This window comes from Pseudophryne corroboree, chromosome 4, assembly GCF_028390025.1.
Source record: "Pseudophryne corroboree isolate aPseCor3 chromosome 4, aPseCor3.hap2, whole genome shotgun sequence".
Classification (NCBI taxonomy): domain Eukaryota; kingdom Metazoa; phylum Chordata; class Amphibia; order Anura; family Myobatrachidae; genus Pseudophryne; species Pseudophryne corroboree.
In genome coordinates this window covers 911,113,248-911,130,334 of record NC_086447.1, presented here as the reverse complement: position 1 = coordinate 911,130,334, position 17,087 = coordinate 911,113,248, and the positions used below count along the sequence as shown (strand labels likewise).

At 47.7% G+C, this 17,087-nt stretch overlaps 1 protein-coding gene across 4 annotated transcripts in view; it reads left to right on the top strand.

Annotated features, from left to right (window-relative positions):
• LOC134910667 (nuclear RNA export factor 1-like) overlaps nucleotides 1-17,087 on the top strand; it is a 219,251-nt gene that overhangs the window by 117,782 nt on the left and 84,382 nt on the right. For 3 of the 4 annotated variants that reach the window (XM_063918971.1, XM_063918967.1, XM_063918968.1), the window contains 3 exons: nucleotides 10,780-10,835; nucleotides 14,112-14,219; nucleotides 14,978-15,022. In XM_063918971.1, the coding sequence (XP_063775041.1) occupies nucleotides 10,780-10,835; nucleotides 14,112-14,219; nucleotides 14,978-15,022 (209 nt within the window). The remainder of the gene's footprint in view (nucleotides 1-10,779; nucleotides 10,836-14,111; nucleotides 14,220-14,977; nucleotides 15,023-17,087) is intronic. The other variant, XM_063918969.1, reaches the window with a different exon arrangement.

Sequence of the window (17,087 nt, the reverse complement as noted above, 5' to 3'; positions counted from 1 at the left end):
CCAGACTGGCCTCGAAGGGCCTGGTACTCGGATCTACAAGAGATGCTCACAGGAGATCCCTGGCCTCTTCCTCTGAGGGAAGACCTGTTGCAGCAGGGGCCCTGTGTATTTCAAGACTTACCGCGGTTACGTTTGACGGCATGGCGGTTGAACGCCGAATCCTAGCGAAATAGGGGATTCCGGAAGAGGTCATCCCTACTTTAATAAAGGCTAGGAAGGAGGTGACGATAAAACATTATCACCGTATCTGGCGAAAGCATGTGTATTGGTGTGAGACCAAGAATGCACCTACGGAAGATTTTCATCTGGGTCGTCTTCTCCACTTCCTACAGACAGGAGTGGATATGGGCCTGAAATTAGGCTCTGTTAAGGTACAGATTTCGGCCCTCTCGATTTTCTTTCAAAAGGAATTGGCTTCTCTTCCAGAAGTCCAGACGTTTGTAAAGGGAGTGCTGCACATCCAGCCCCCTTTTGTGCCTCCAGTGGCACCATGGGACCTGAACGTGGTGTTGCAGTTCCTAAAATCACACTGGTTTGAACCGCTTAACAAGGTTGAGTTGAAATTTCTTACCTGGAAGGTGGTCATGTTGTTGGCCTTAGCATCAGCAAGGCGAGTGTCAGAATTGGCGGCTTTGTCACACAAGAGCCCCTACTTGATTTTTCATGTGGATCGAGCTGAATTGAGGACACGTCCGCAATTTTTGCCTAAAGTGGTTTCTTCGTTCCATATGAATCACCCTATTGTGGTGCCTGTGGCTACAAGTGACCTGGAGGATTCCAGATCCCTGGACGTAGTCAGGGCCTTAAAAATTTATGTAGCCAGGACGGCTAGAATTAGGAAAACAGAGGCTCTGTTTGTCCTGTATGCGGCCAATAAGATTGGCGCTCCTGCTTCGAAGCAGACTATTGCTCGCTGGATCTGTAATACGATTAAGCAGGCTCACTCTATGACTGGATTGCCGGTACCAAATTCGGTTGAGGCCCATTCCACTAGGAAGGTGGGCTCTTCTTGGGCGGCTGTCCGAGGCGTCTCGGCATTACAACTTTGCCGAGCGGCGACTTGGTCGGGGTCAAACACTTTTGCTAAATTCTACAAGTTTGATACCCTGGCTGATGAGGACCTAGCGTTTGCTCAGTAGGTGCTGCAGAGTCATACGCACTCTCCCGCCCGATTGGATGCTTTGGTATAAACCCCATGGTCCTTACGGAGTCCCCAGCATCCTCTAGGACGTAAGAGAAAATAAGATTTTAAACCTACCGGTAAATCTATTTCTCCTAGTCCGTAGAGGATGCTGGGCGCCCGTCCCAGTGCGGAAACTCTGCAAGACTTGTATATAGTTGTTGCTTACATAAGGGTTATGTTACAGTTGACATCGGTCTTGGACCGTTACTGTCGTTTGTTCATACTGTTAACTGGTTATGTATGTTCCAGGTTACATGGTATGATTGGTGTGGGCTGGTATGAATCTTGCCCCTGGATTGCTAAATCCTGCCTTGTAGTGTCCATCTCCTCTGGGCACAGTTCTCTAACTGAGGTCTGGAGGAGGGGCATAGAGGGAGGAGCCAGTGCACACCCATAGTTAAAGTTCTTTTTAGGTGCCCTATCTCCTGCGGAGCCCATCTATACCCCATGGTCCTTACGGAGTCCCCAACATCCTCTACGGTAGGTTTAAAATCTTATTTTTCTCATCCATGGCAGCACACACACAGCGGGGTTAATGCCCCATCGTCCATAGCTAGGGCAGGAAAGAAGACACACCTGGTCTATAGGGCCACTTATCCCTCCTTCCTGTGCCTCCTGTCATTTCGCCAATGATGTTGGGGCTTTACCTGCAGCATGGTTTATAGGATGGATAGAATCTTCCTGAAACCCCAGTATATGTACCTTCATGGGGTACTAACCGTGGGGAGGTTGGCAGGACCATGCTTTGGTAGTGGCAGTGCCTTCACTTGGTACTTGCATCTGTCAAAATGTCACTGCTCAAATATTAACTTTAAGATTGGTGCATTATGGTATTGAGCGTAGTGATGTCACTCGCTTTCAGAGCACGCAGGGAGCGCTCGTCTGATTCCAAGAGGCAGGCCAGAAGCTAGCTGCTCGGATATCCCCTCTGACAGTGACTTGTTTTCAGTTGTCAATGCTCAGCCTGAGTGCAATAGAGGAGATCCGGTCCTCACATATATTTGGAGAAACCAGATAATACGTATCAATATCTACATAATATGAAATAAAGTCCATCGTTGCAATATATCTTTTAATGTTTTAGTAAGCCAGCGATCGGATGGCCACTTTTTCTTTGATGAGCTTCACTAAAATCGGCACTTCTCGGCTCCTTTTTGCCATAGATCACATCGTCCGCATATAACGCTATCTTATGGTCCGAGTGTCCCACCGTTATACCCGTGATATTGTTATTAAGTCTGATCTTCGCAGCTAGGGGTTCCATGACGAAGGCAAACGAGAGGAGAAAGGGGACAACCTTGCCGGGTACCGTTATTAATTTGGAAGGGTTCGGAGGAAAGGCCATTTGCCAGTACTGAGGCTGTTGGGTTATGATAAAGGGAGTTAACCCTGGAGGAAGGCACCCTCAAATCCCAGACTACATAGAGTTTGTTGCAAAAATGGCCAGGCAAACCTGTCAAAGGCCTTTTCAGCGTCAAGCGCCACCACCAGGGACGACACCGAGCGTGTCGTCGCTATGTGGATAAGATTTATTAACCGTCTCGTGTTATCAGGGGCTTGCCTATTGGGAATGAAGCCCACCTAATCCGGGTGGACCAAGGATGGAAGTATAGGGGTGAGTCGCATGGCAAGAATTTTAGCGAAGAGTTTCAAAACAACGTTTAAAAGAGAAATTGGCCTGTAATTTCCCATCTCCAGGGGGTCCCTCTGTGGTTTTGGGATAACGATAATGTTGGCCCTGTTGGTGGCATCATCGAGCGAACCGCCCTCTAATAATGAGTTGAAAAGGGGACGAAGCATGGGAAGCAATGAGTCAGTAAATTTTTTGTAGTAAAGGGCTGTGAAGCCATCAGGGCCTGGTGCTTCAGAACGGCGTAGTGATTTAATAGCTGTTCTAATTTCCTCATCAGTGATTGCTGAATTAAGGGTCTGAAGTTGAGTCGTGGACAATTTAGGTAGAGAGTAGGAGTCTAAGTAATGGGTGAGAGAGGCGAGATCTGGGGTCGAGGTAGTAGGGTTATGAGAGAGATTGTAAAGAGATTCGTAAAACTGACGGAATTGTCGAGTCATTACCTGAGGATCATGGGTGGTAGCGCCGCTGAGGCATTTCAGTGTGTGGATACGGGTGCGCTTAGCGCAAAGTTTACACGCAGGGTATCAGTTGTATCAGATTTTTCCTAAAAAGTTTGTCGAACCCATAAGAGGCTCTGAGCTGCCCTTCTTCGACAAAATTTGTGATAATTGGCCCTTGACAGCAAGGATTTTTAAATAAGGACAGTTTTTAGGGTTCCTGTGATGGAGATCTGTTAAGAAGGCTAGAGACGTTTCGAGTTCAAGTATTCGAGTAATTTCTGCTTTTTTAGACGATGCTGCTAAACTGATAAGGGTACCTCGAAGGGTAGCCTTATGAGCTTCCCATAGGGTGGGTGGAGGAATATCAGGGGTGGCATTGAAGTTAAAGAAGTCTGTGAGAGCCACAAGATTGGACTGTTTTAAAAGGAGGGATTCGTTGAGCCGCCAGTGACGGGCATGGCACGGACCGATGTGAGCGGACATTTCCAATTCTACGGCCAAATGATCAGACCAGGGAATAGGGAGGGTGTGTGCTCCGAGAAGGGTTTGGGAGGTGGTGGGATCAATAAAAAAATAATCTATGCGAGTGTGTAAGTCATGAGGGGGAGAATAGTGCGTGAGTCTTCTAGCAGCAGGGTATTGAATTCTCCATGCATCATATAGGTCATGGAGGGCTAGCTGTGAGAGAAGTAGCTTAGATGTTTTGGCGTATCTAGGGGGAGTATTGGGGGAGTGAGATCTGTAAAGATTGGGATCTAAAATAGTATTAAAACCTCCTCCAATAATAGTGAGTCCCCGGGGTAGTTGGGCAAGGCGATTGAAAAAGGTGGCGTAGAGGGATCCCTGCTGCCCGTTAGGGGCATAAACTGAGGCTAAAGTGATTGGGGCTTGTTTGTACGTTCCTGTGAGAATAAGAAAGCGGCCTTGCGGATCAGAAATAGTATCGCGTATAGTGATGATGGTGAATCAATATCGCAGTGCCTCGACGTTTAGCATTCATCGAGGAATGGAATACTGTGGGATAGTGTTTAATGTAAACGGCATCAATGGGGAGTTTTAAGATGGGTCTCCTGAAGCATAATTATATTAGATTTACGTCTGTGGAAATATTGAATAGCCATAGCCCTTTTGGTGGGGGAATTGAGGCCGTTTACATTAAGAGTCAAAACAGTCAGCTTCATGGTGGGTCAAAATAAAATGAGCATAGCAGTAAAAAAGGGTAACACCTCGACTGACGACAAGGGCAATGAAGAAGGCCGCTAAAGGGGCCAGAGAAAGGTAAAGAGGAAATGAGAGCTAGTAAAGAGGATAGGTGACCTACTCCTATAGCGGAGACAAGTCCGGGGTGGAAAGGGAGAGTGTCACTAAGACACTTCCGTCTTCTGGAGACGTGGGTAAGAACAACAAAATATTTATCGGATGGAGTGTGAAAAACATACAAGGTAATTGTGGAAACGAGATGACCTAAGAAAGAAAAAGGGCGTAGTGAGACATATAAATGTGTGGACGATGAATAAATTAAGTCAGAATAAATGTGAAACTACAGCACACACCGGTAGCCAGAAAAAACAGGACAGAAAGAGTAACAGTAAAACGGAGAAGAACAAATGCGAAAGTTAGATGTACAAAGTTAAATGCATCCCTTCGGTAGGTATCGATAATAAAGGAAGCAAGAATAGGGAACCGACTAAACAAAATCCAACAGAAGAAGAATTAATACTCAATGAGCTGACTTGAAGGTAAGAAACTGTAGGTTAAAACAGTGTGTCCTATAAGCTATGAGGGCATGGCCTGCTCTTTGCTTTAAAATAATTAAAGCGGAGGATGACGTCCCGTGGATGTTGAGTAGAGGGTGGCTTGGGACGGAGAGCTCTGTAAGCTCGGTCCAGGTGTAGGAGATCAACAGAAATGTCAGGAGCTAGGTGGAGAAAAAGGCCCTCTAGGTAGGTAGGCAAAGAGTCGGCAGTTTCCTTTTCCGGAATGTTGCGTATGCGTATATTGGTCCGCCTATTTCGATTTTCAATGTCCTCAAGATGGTCCTTATAAGACTCCAAGTCAGCTTTAAGATCCGTGAATTCTTGGTCCATTACGCTCTGGTATTGGCAGATTTCCTCTACTTTCTGTTCAAGAGTGTCCGTTCTGGAACCAAGATCAGCAAGTTCAGACTTGAAGTCTGCAAGGGCTGACCTCATCTCTGATTGAATCGTTTTGGTGACTATAGAAATCACATAATTAGCCGACAGAGGGGTATCAGTAGGTGATGCGCCAGCCATAGTTAAGGCACCTTCTTCTGCTGGCAGTTGTTTCGGGAGAGAACTGGCTTTTTCCCACGCTCTGATGATACTGGGTTTGGATGGGGCAGGGACCTTCTGGAAGATAATACGGAGCTTCCCTTAATAGTAAGGTAGAGAAGTCACGGTCACATGTACACAATCGTAATGGTAGCAATAGACATCAGCTATAAAGACGTGCAGTTTGGCCCTTGATCGGGTTCAGGTCATCTCGCGAGTCAAAGGAGAAATATCATCACGCAGGCCGGAGGGAGCACATAAAGTGAAGAAACATCAACTGGAGTATAGGTGTGGAGAAGGCAGGTGATCAGTACAAGACAGGGGTGAGAAAGGGTGTGTCGTAAACCCTAACCAGCAGTGTCCAGCATCTGTTGGTGAGTTAGCCAAAACCCTGGGATCCTTATCCGATCAGGCGAGGCACCTCTTATGCACAACTACAGTAGTACTGGAGTGTGGCTGAGTTCGAAGTCAGAATAAAACCTTCAGCTGCCCTAAGTGAAAGAGGCAATATGGCAAGATAGCAATGTCTCCCTGCTTTGCAGGCCTGACTCCACCAGGCTATAGAACGGCCACCATCTGTTAGCTAACAGCGATCCTCTGATGGGTTAATAAAGAGAACAGAGGGGTTTGCTGGAGTTGAAGCACGGGGCACAGCAAGCCCTGGGGCAAGAAAGAATGGCAATATAGGTTGGGAGCAGAGCCCACCTCGTAGTCACTCACCAACACCATGGAGCTATAGAGGACCAGTGTTGCACCCTGCGGGGTCCACAGCAAGGATGGGTAGCTCTAGAGAGGCAGGTGATGCGGGTTCCACAGTGCTGGGTGCAGAGGAACAAGTCCGCTGTGATCCCCGCCGATGTATCCCGGGCCGGAAGCGCTACTCGAGGCCGCAGCTTCACCCAGATGTGGAGGCCGCAACCTGCAGAGACACCACGAGAGTGTCTCCCGAGCTCGTCCACCGGCTGATTAAGTGGCTCGAGGGTGCAGTACAGCGGGGTCACACAGGAACTAGTGCACTTATGGAAGTAGGCGAGTGGGATCACTGCAGCTGGCCGGTAGCTCGCATAAAGCACATCCACTCCGAACACAAGCTAGGCCACGCCCCCCGAATATCACTCATTGTTAAATCTGCCCCATAGTCGCTAAACATTAAATATTCCAGCTTCAACGGATGACAAGAATGGAAGGAAAACATTTGTTCCCTTCTATAGAAAACCTATATTCATTATTAATCTTCAGTTGAAATGTATATGGGCAACGCTGTACCTGGGCACCTCAGAACCCTGGGCGGGCATGATGTCATGTGACCTGCAGAGAGGAGGCCGGGAACCTCTTATGGCACACAAGATGGACACAGGTGCCAATAGTGACGCCTTCTCGTCCTGCTCCCTGGGTTGCACTGCTCTGGACAGGGAGCCCACCACTAAGCGAGGTGCAGCTTTGGTATAACCCCATTGTGCTTGCTGCCATTTAGGAGGAACTGGATGTTACTAGCTGCCAGTCTGGTTTCCCGGACGCTTCATTCCTAAATCCTGTGATTAGAAATATGGTGTGCTGCGGGATCTTACTGCTGGTGGAGAACCAGAAGACATAGGAAGCGGGGAGGTATCGCTCTATATACAGGAGGTGGGTAGGTGTCTCCCTATATACAGGCAGTGGGGAGGTGTCTCCCTATATACAGAAAGCGGGGAGGTGTCGCCCTATATACAGGAAGTGAGGAGGTGTCACAGTGTATACATGAGGCGGGAAGGTGACTCCCTATATACAGGAGGCGGGAAGGTGTTGCCCTATATACAGGAGTCGGGGAGGTGTCGCCCTATATACCGGAAGCGGGGAGGTGTCGCCCTATATACAGGAAGTGAGGAGGTGTCACAGTATATACAGAAGGCGGGAAGGTGACGCCCTATATACAGGAGGCGGGAAGGTGACGCCCTATATACATGAAGTGGGGAGGTGTTGCCCTATATACAGGAGGCGGGTAGGTTTCGCCCTATATACAGGCAGTGGGGAGGTGTCTCCCTATATACAGAAAGCGGGGAGGTGTCTCCCTATATATAGGAAGTAAGGTGTCACAGTATATACAGGAGGCGAGAAGGTAACGCCCTATATACAGGAAGTGGGGAGGTGTTGCCCTATATACAGGAAGCGGGGAGGTGTCGCCCTATATACAGGAAGCGGGGCGGTGTCGTCCTATATACAGGAAGTGGGGAGGTGTCGCCCTATATACCGGAAGCGGGGAGGTGTCTCCCTATATAGAGGAAGCGGGGAGGTGTCTCCCTATATAGAGGAAGCGGGGAGGTGTCGCCCTATATACAGGAAGCGGGGAGGTGTCACCCTATATATAGGAAGCGGTGAGGTGTCACCCTATATATAGGAAGTGAGGTGTCACAGTATATACAGGAGGCGGGAAGGTGACGCCCTATATACAGGAAGTGGGGAGGTGTTGCCCTATATACAGGAAGCGGGGAGGTGTCGCCCTATATACAGGAAGCGGGGAGGTGTCGCCCTATATACAGGAAGCGGGGAGGTGTCACCCTATATATAGGAAGCGGTGAGGTGTCACCCTATATATAGGAAGTGAGGTGTCACAGTATATACAGGAGGCGGGAAGGTGATGCCCTATATACAGGAGGCGGGAAGGTGATGCCCTATATACAGGAAGTGGGGAGGTGTTGCCCTATATACAGGAAGCGGGGAGGTGTCGCCCTATATACAGGAAGCGGGGAGGTGTCGCCCTATATACAGGAAGCGGGGAGGTGTCGCCCTATATACCGGAAGCGGGGAGGTGTCTCCCTATATAGAGGAAGTGAGGTGTCACAGTATATACAGGAGGCGGGAAGGTGACGCCCTATATACTGGAGGCGGAAAGGTGACGCCCTATATACTGGAGGCGGAAAGGTGTCGCCCTATATACAGGAAGCGGGGAGGTGTCGCCCTATATACAGGAAGCGGGGAGGTGTCGCCCTATATACAGGAGGCGGGGAGGTGTCGCACTATATACAGGAGGCAGGGAAGGTGACGCCCTATATACAGGAGGCAGGGAAGGTGACGCCCTATATACAGGAGGCGGGAAGGTGACGCCCTATATACAGGAGGCGGGAAGGTGTCGCCCTATATACAGGAGTCGGGGAGGTGTCGCCCTATATACCGGAAGCGGGGAGGTGTCGCCCTATATACAGGAAGTGAGGAGGTGTCACAGTATATACAGAAGGCGGGAAGGTGACGCCCTATATACATGAAGTGGGGAGGTGTTGCCCTATATACAGGAGGCGGGTAGGTTTCGCCCTATATACAGGCAGTGGGGAGGTGTCTCCCTATATACAGAAAGCGGGGAGGTGTCTCCCTATATATAGGAAGTGAGGTGTCACAGTATATACAGGAGGCGGGAAGGTGATGCCCTATAAACAGGAGGCGGGAAGGTGACGCCCTATATACAGGAAGTGGGGAGGTGTTGCCCTATATACAGGAAGCGGGGAGGTGTCGCCCTATATACAGGAAGCGGGGAGGTGTCGACCTATATACAGGAAGTGGGGAGGTGTTGCCCTATATACCGGAAGCGGGGAGGTGTCTCCCTATATAGAGGAAGCGGGGAGGTGTCGCCCTATATACAGGAAGCGGGCAGGTGTCACCCTATATATAGGAGTGAGGTGTCACAGTATATACAGGAGGCGGGAAGGTGACGCCCTATATACTGGAGGCGGAAAGGTGTCGCCCTATATACAGGAAGCGGGGAGGTGTCGCCCTATATAGAGGAAGCGGGGAGGTGTCGCCCTATATACAGGAAGCGGGGAGGTGTCACCCTATATATAGGAAGTGAGGTGACACAGTATATACAGGAGGCGGGAAGGTGACGCCCTATATACTGGAGGCGGAAAGGTGTCGCCCTATATACAGGAAGCGGGAGGTGTCGCCCTATATACAGGAAGCGGGGAGGTGTCGCCCTATATACAGGAGGCGGGGAGGTGTCGCCCTATATACAGGAGGCAGGGTAGGTGACGCCCTATATACCGGAAGCGGGGAGGTGTCGCTTTATATACAGGAAGTGGGGATGTGTTGCCTTATATACAGTAGATGGGGAGGTCTCTTACTATATACAGGAGGCGAGGAGATGTTGCCCTATAACCTCCTTCTGTGCCTCCTCTCCCGTACTGACTCCAGAGTGGGGGGGGGGGAGTGTAATAACCCCATCATGTATGATGCCATAGAGGAGACACAGGAACCAGATCAGCCGCTAATGATTTCCAGTGTCTGAGGCACAACACTCTACTGGTAAATGTGTCTCTGCTGGATTGTACAGCAAGCAGGTCCTAGGAAATAGGGAAATAATAGGTAGACGGTCCTGTGCACTCTCTATTGCATACGGGGCCTGATTCTGAGTCATACACAAAATTACCTGCAGCAGGGTCTAATTGGCTGTCGCTTGTGTGACTTTGCAGAATCTGCTACAAACTCCTCCCCTGGCGTACAGTACATCCGTGCCAGGACTGAGACGCCCAGTGTTAGCGCCCGTGCACACTGTAATACCGATTGGTGGGTCCTTATACCCCACCATCGGTCGCACCATCGATTCTTGCTCCAGCCCTATGGTAGGTGCAGTGTCTCTGTCTGACCGCAGCCTCCTATGGCTGCTGCTGTGCGTCTGGTAAGTGGCATTCTGCATGTGTCAGTGATTGCTGAGGAGTATAGAAGCATTGCCATAGTGCAGGAGACAATAGGAACACAGGAGACTACACACAAAGTAATGAAGAATTATCGGATTTATTTGTTTTTCTTAAATGTATCTCCCCGCTTAGAAATGCACAACTCCTATGTGAGCCGGGAGTCTGCTTACCAGATACAGACGCATTGCAGTAGAAATCAGAAATAAAATCTTCCCACTGAATTTTCTCCACTCCAGTTCTTTGTGGAGCCCCAGGTGCAGTTCCCATTTGTTCCTGCAGGGGTCGCAGTTATTGATGTGGCTCCGTATAGCCACCAGGTTAAAGATTAGCTCTGATGTGAATAGAAAATATAACTAGTGTTGATTGTCACTCACAGTTTGTCTTATTTGTTCTCATTATTGACCGTATGTTATCCTCTGCTAAATCCTTTCCTTCACTATATACTGCGTATTTTAGGTGTGTATTGTGAAACAAAAACAAAACTATAACTAGTGAACTTGTAAACTGATCGTATCTATCACCACACAGCAAAACTTTCCATCACGTTACTGAATTACATTCTGTGTTCCAGGGAAGCTATTTTATTTGTGATGAAATCAAAGCCTTCCTAATGAAGTTTCTGCACCAGTAAGTTCTCAGCGGTTAATGTTCTTTTGCATTGCTACTGTTTTGATATTGGGAAATAACAAGAATGAAGACTTGTTGTGTTTTCCTCCGCAATGTCCGTGGGTGACCAACTTCAATGTGGGCTGGACTACCTGTGGCAAGTCAGCACAATAGGAGGCAGATTTAATTAGCCATGGTGCTTACCATGGGCTAGCAGTGCCCGAGGCTATTCAATTGCAGCCCATGGTGAGTTATACTTAGCCCTGATTTCTGTTTGCACCCTTCTGAAGTGCGAACAGAAATCCACAGTAAGGGCTTTGTGTCCTCTAGGTGGCTTCTGCAGGCACTTTAACCCATAACTCCATGCACTTAACCTGGAATCTATGGGTTAGAGCGCATTAGCAATCATGCATTATAGCTCGATGCTATCTATCCAGGGACGGATCTAGACTTTTCTTTAGGGGGGGCGGTTTACTGTTTAATCTTGACTCCTCCCTCTACAGTCCCAACTCCTCCCATCTGCAATCCTAACTCCTCCTCTCTCAATTCTGACTGAACTTTTTGAGTGAGACTGAGATAGAGCTTTGTGATTGTTCTATGTACATGTGACTGTGCTATGGGGTAATTGTATTTATTAGCCCTAGTACCCACACACCAGCAAGTGAGGGGCAAATGCTCTGTAACCCTTGCTCTCCTGGCTCCTCTGTGCTGCTGTGGTATAAGCTGCAGCTCATCGTTCTGCCTCAGGCTCTCCCAAGAGAGCTCTCCTGCTCAAAAGTGGGCGTGGCTATGACTGTGTTAGGGGGCCCCCCTAGATCCGGCCCTGTATCTATCCGCGGTGAGCACCACTGTTAATTGAATCTGCCTCTAGGACACCTACAGGACCAGAGCAAGCCTGTAGCCAGTTATTGCTGTAATGTGTTCACAGGGTCCCCTCCACGGAATCTGCTGCCCTCACCAAGCCCTAGTAGATCTCTAGCCAGGGATCCCCAGATTAGAAATATCCATTGCCTTCTAAATTGCAATATGGAGTCTTCCATTCACATAGGAGTCTGTACTTTAGTTCCTGACGTGTTGGGGCCTAATTCAGACCTGATGGCTCCTCTGTGAGTTTGCAGAGGTTTGCGATCGGATAGTTGCCGCCCAGACAGAGTGAAAATCTGCCCCGAGCAAGTCTGCGTACGCTGTGCAAAAAGCTTTGCAAGCGCCGGTCAGCTGCAAATCCGTGGACAACTCACTCACTACCGAATGATTTTTTCCAGTCTGTGCGTAGCCCAGGCCTTACTGCTACAGTGCGAAACAAGCAGGCTGATCGGGGCCGGAGCTGGCATCTCACACCCGCCCTGAAAACGCTTGGGAACGCCTGCGTTTTTCCTGAAACTCCCACAAAACAGCCAGTTACCACCCACAAAATGTCCGCTTCCTGTCAATCAACCTGCGTATGCCTAGCAATCAAAAAATTGCTGGATTAATTTGCAGTTTGGCCTGCGCACTACGATCCGTACACACAGTGTTGGACTGGGACATGAAGGGCCCACCGGGGGAATGCAGTGGTAAGGGCCCCTTACTAAATATTTATAGTAAATACTGCTAGTGCATGCACAACAATGTATCAGATTAATGGCAGCAATGCAGTGTAGAAAATACACCATAGACCTGTGCAGTGAGTGGTCTTCAGGTTGCCGGCTGTCGGAATTCCGGCGCACAGTATACCGACACTTTTTCTCCCTCTTGGGGGTCCACGACCCCCCTGGCGGGAGAATAGATAGCGTGGCACGCCACTGTGCCCGCAGCGAGCCCGCAAGGGGCTCATTTGCGCTCGCCACGCTGTCGGTATGCCATACATATGTAAAATGTATATTTCAAGTACACAATCTGGAACCTGATTTCTAGAGGAAGGGGTGGGCCCCCCATGCAGTGGGGCCCTCCAGGGAGGTTTTCCCTGTACCCCTGTGGTGCCAGTCCAACTTTGCGTACCCATGCGCAGTCGATCGCTAATCGCCCGCCATGCAAATTTGCACAACTTTGATCAGGTGTGAATTAGGTCCTTGGTCTCTGCCAGCGTCATTATGGGCTGATGCTAGATAAAATTAGTTATAATTGAGAAACAAAGCGTGCATAGTTTTTAAAAAGGCGAAAGCTGTGTTTGTAGTATAACTGTGGACACCAGTCATCCTCTCCCTGTGCAGTCTCTTATTTAGCACCTGTTCCAGAACATAGTAGCTCATCACATAAAGACTGGGGGCATCGCAAATTATTTAGGAGCATCAGCGACTTCAAATAATATTCTGAGATTACATTTTCTAGCACTGTGCTACAAACCGAGTGACATCCACGAGGTGATGGGTCTACAATCTTCTTGTGAGGTTAAGTGATGATGCTACGTCCACCAAGTCTACACCCAAGTCAGGCCAGCTTTGGAATTTTTACGGTTACTCTTTGGTTGAGTGTATTTAGAAACCAACCTGGCAGTCCGATGCTGATTACTCCCGGGATTGTAGTAACCTGTGTTGTTATAGACTTGGCACATGAGAAGGTCAGGGATATATTACACTGTAACCTGACATTAGGTCCTCGCAGTCCAAGTGTTGAATGCAAAAGCTAAGGGCACATGTAAAGACCAGAGTGACTTTGATAAGGGCCAAATCTTTACAGCAGGGTTGACTGGGTCAGGGCAGTTGGGAAAGGATGAGGTTTGTGTGGAGCACTGAGTACCTACCAACAGTGGCCAGAGGAGGGGAAAAACACAATTTGCTGATATGGTGTAGGTTGGCCAAGACTCATCAATGAAGACCAACAAAAGGGCTACTGTGGCACAAATTGTAGAAGACTTTAATGACAGTGATGGGCGTAATGTGTCGTAATGTATCATTTTTGGCTGTAATAATAAGAAACCCTTCCAAGGCACATTACATTTCAAATACATCATCCATTAGACATTAAAAATGAGACGTCTTGGAGCGTCTTTAGACTGTATCCGTTTGGTGTGGTCGACAGTCATTAGGTCGACCACTATTGGTCGACATTGACATAGTCGACACATGAAAAGGTCAACATGAATTTTTCCAAATTTTTTTCTTTTGTGGAACTTTTCCATACTTTACGATTTACGTGGACTACGATTGGGAACGGTAACCTGTGCCGAGCGCAGCCGAGCGAGGCACCTTGCCCAAAGCATGGCGAGCGAAGGCGGTGCACTAATTGGGGCTACCCGTCACTTTACGCAGAGAAATAAAGGAGTATGGCTGATCCGGAACGTTTTTGAGGTATTGATGTTCTAATGTCCTTTTCTTTCAGATACTTTACAATATACGATTCTGGAGAGCGTCAGGCTCTCCTGCCCCTATACCATGAGAAGGCCTGCTGTTCCTTTAGTTTGCCCGGTGTCTTCTTTCCAAAATATTGGTGGGTATCTCAGATTACTTTTATTGAAGTACCGCAGAAAGTTTTCGTAAAAATCTATGTTCATTTATTTTTATCACGTAGTGATCCCGAATTCTCATATGTGCTGGAGATTCTTCCAGCGTATTCTCTTCATGTTCCGGATATTTGGATCTTGCAGTATCATTTGTTATACATTATCCATAACAGCCTATTTACTAACCCTATATTATAACTAGTATATTAGAAATCCCATACTTGGGGGGTGTATTTACTAAAGTGCGGGGTTATAGAAGTGGAACTGTTGCTCATAGGAACCAATCAGATTCCACTTATCATTTGTCTAGCACCTTCTAGAAGGTAATAGCTACAATGTGATTAGTTGCTATGGGCAACCTCTCCACTTCTGGAAACCCGCACTTTAGTAATTATACCCGCTGATCTTCTAAAGGTGGTAGCTGCTGTGTAGCTCTATCCCCCCTTTGGTGGGTGTAATGCAGGTGGTGCAGGTCCATCTTCTATAGATATTAGGCTGGTGGTTTCCAATCTCGATCCTCAAGGCACTCTAGCAGTCCAGGATTTAAGGATATCGCCATGCTTGAGTATAGATGTTAAATCAAATTCACTTAAGCAACCTGTGCTCAAGCATGGATATCCTGAAAACATGGACTGTTGGGGTGCAATGAGGATCGAGTTTGGGAACCACTGAGCCTAATTATTATTCTCCTTCTCCCGTAGATCAATTTACAACTTTTATTTGACACTGTACCCCACTTTTGTAGGTATTTTCCCTGCAGCATGATCGTTATTCCAAGGGTTACCCCAAGGTAAATAGGCTGAGGGGGCTGGTGTAGTTTATCGAATTGTGTTTTATATTATTGTAAGCTTGCGAGCAGGGCCTTCCTACCTCTATATCTGTCTGTTTTTACCCAGTTTTGTTCTATTACTGTTGTTCTAATTGTAAAGCGCAACGGAAGATGCTGCGCTATAGAAGAAACTGTTAATAAAAAGAAATAAATATTACACACACCGAAGGTGCGGCTCAGGTGGGGAAGGGATAATCCGCCCCAATACGTATCTGTCTGGAGAATTGCAGATATCTAGGGATGCACTACAGTGTTTCTACATAACTTTCTGTGTAAATGTCTATATGTGATATATGGTGTACTGCGCTCACACACTCCGAGCACGTGGTCATAAACGGGTTGGATTTACCATCCCAAATGATAACAGATGTTGATGGTCATCTCTTATATCTCGCTGTGTCCAAATCTTCTTTATAGATCGTCACATGCCGTGTTCACCAGAACGCAGTGTTTCCCAAACTCAATCTTAAAGGCACCTTAACATTCCAGGTTTTAAGGATATCCATGCACAGGTGAATTAATTAGCACCTCAGTCTATTTGATTGTCATTTTATACCATCTGTGTGAAAGCATGGATATCCTTAAAACCTGGACTGTTAGTGTCCTTGAGGATCCAGTTTAGGAAACCCTGCTATAGCGCTTGCTGTGCCGGGCTCTTCAAGAGTTTTGGCTATGATGCTGACATTCTGTCTACACAGTTCTCCCCTAATCCCCCCTCCCAGCCTAACCCTAATCTCCCCTCCCCAACCCCCCCTCCCCCAAGCCTAACCCTAGTCTCCCTCCCCCAGCCTAACCCTAATCTCCCACCCGCAACCTAACCCTAATGTTGACAATTCGCCAATCGACACATTGCCTGTTAACATTTTAACAATGTTTACATCGTAACTGTGGTGACGACATTATTATTGTCGACGTGTTGACAACACCTCCTGTCAGGATCCATCACGGATCTGCTCTCAGAATATGGTATTATTCAAATTGTATGTTGTAATCATGTATAGTCCTTAGGAAAAATGTCAGACTGTAAGACAAATGGGCAGTCTGTAACTGGCCAGTGTTCACTCTGAACCACCAGTGAAAAGGTCTGTTTACTATAACCGGCAGGGGGTCATGCCTAAAGGCCAAAGCCACGAAATCTAACAAAGTGTTGAATCTCTTTCCTGACCAAAGCCAAAGAATCCCAGGTCCTTAGGCTTCACACATAATGAAGTAGATAATTAAATAACCCCTGCTCGCTTGACCAGGGGGCCCTACTTTACCAGCCCACAAACAATTAATTCTGGTTTTGGAAGGGTTAAAATCCACGAGGGTGGTTGTGTGTGATGGGTAGTTGGTGGACAGATAAATATCCCAGTGTCATTGAATTCAGTGTGCACTCTTTGGGGACAACCATGCGTTGAGGGTGCCCCATACCTCTTATCTTTGTGAAGCCCCCACATCGAAACGGGATCCGGTCTGAAGATCGACAGTGTCTATGTCGACAATGTTTAGGTCGACCACTATAGGTCGACAGTCACTAGGTCGACATGGATGGAAGGTCGACAGGGTTTCTAGGTCGACATGTGCTAGGTCGACAGGTCTAAAGGTCGACATGAGTTTTTCACATTTTTTTTCTTTTTTTCATACTTAACGATCCACGTGGACTACGATTGGAACGGTAAAGTGTGCCAAGCGAAGGCACCATGCCCGAAGCATGGCGAACGAACGCGGTGCACTAATTTGGGATCCCGGTCACTCTACGAAGAAAACGACACCAAAAAAAAAAAAAAATCCTCATGTCGACCTTTAGACCTGTCGACCTAGCACATGTCGACCTAGAAACCCTGTCGACCTTCCATCCATGTCGACCTAGTGACTGTCGACCTATAGTGGTCGACCTAAACATTGTCGACCTAGACACTGTCGATTTGATGAACCACACCCATTGAAACTCCTAAGGTCTTTGTAGTAAATTCTGGAATTTCTGAAACTTTATTCCTTTTATTTTTCTCTGAAATCCTAATCTGTGTGAATTTTTAAAATAATC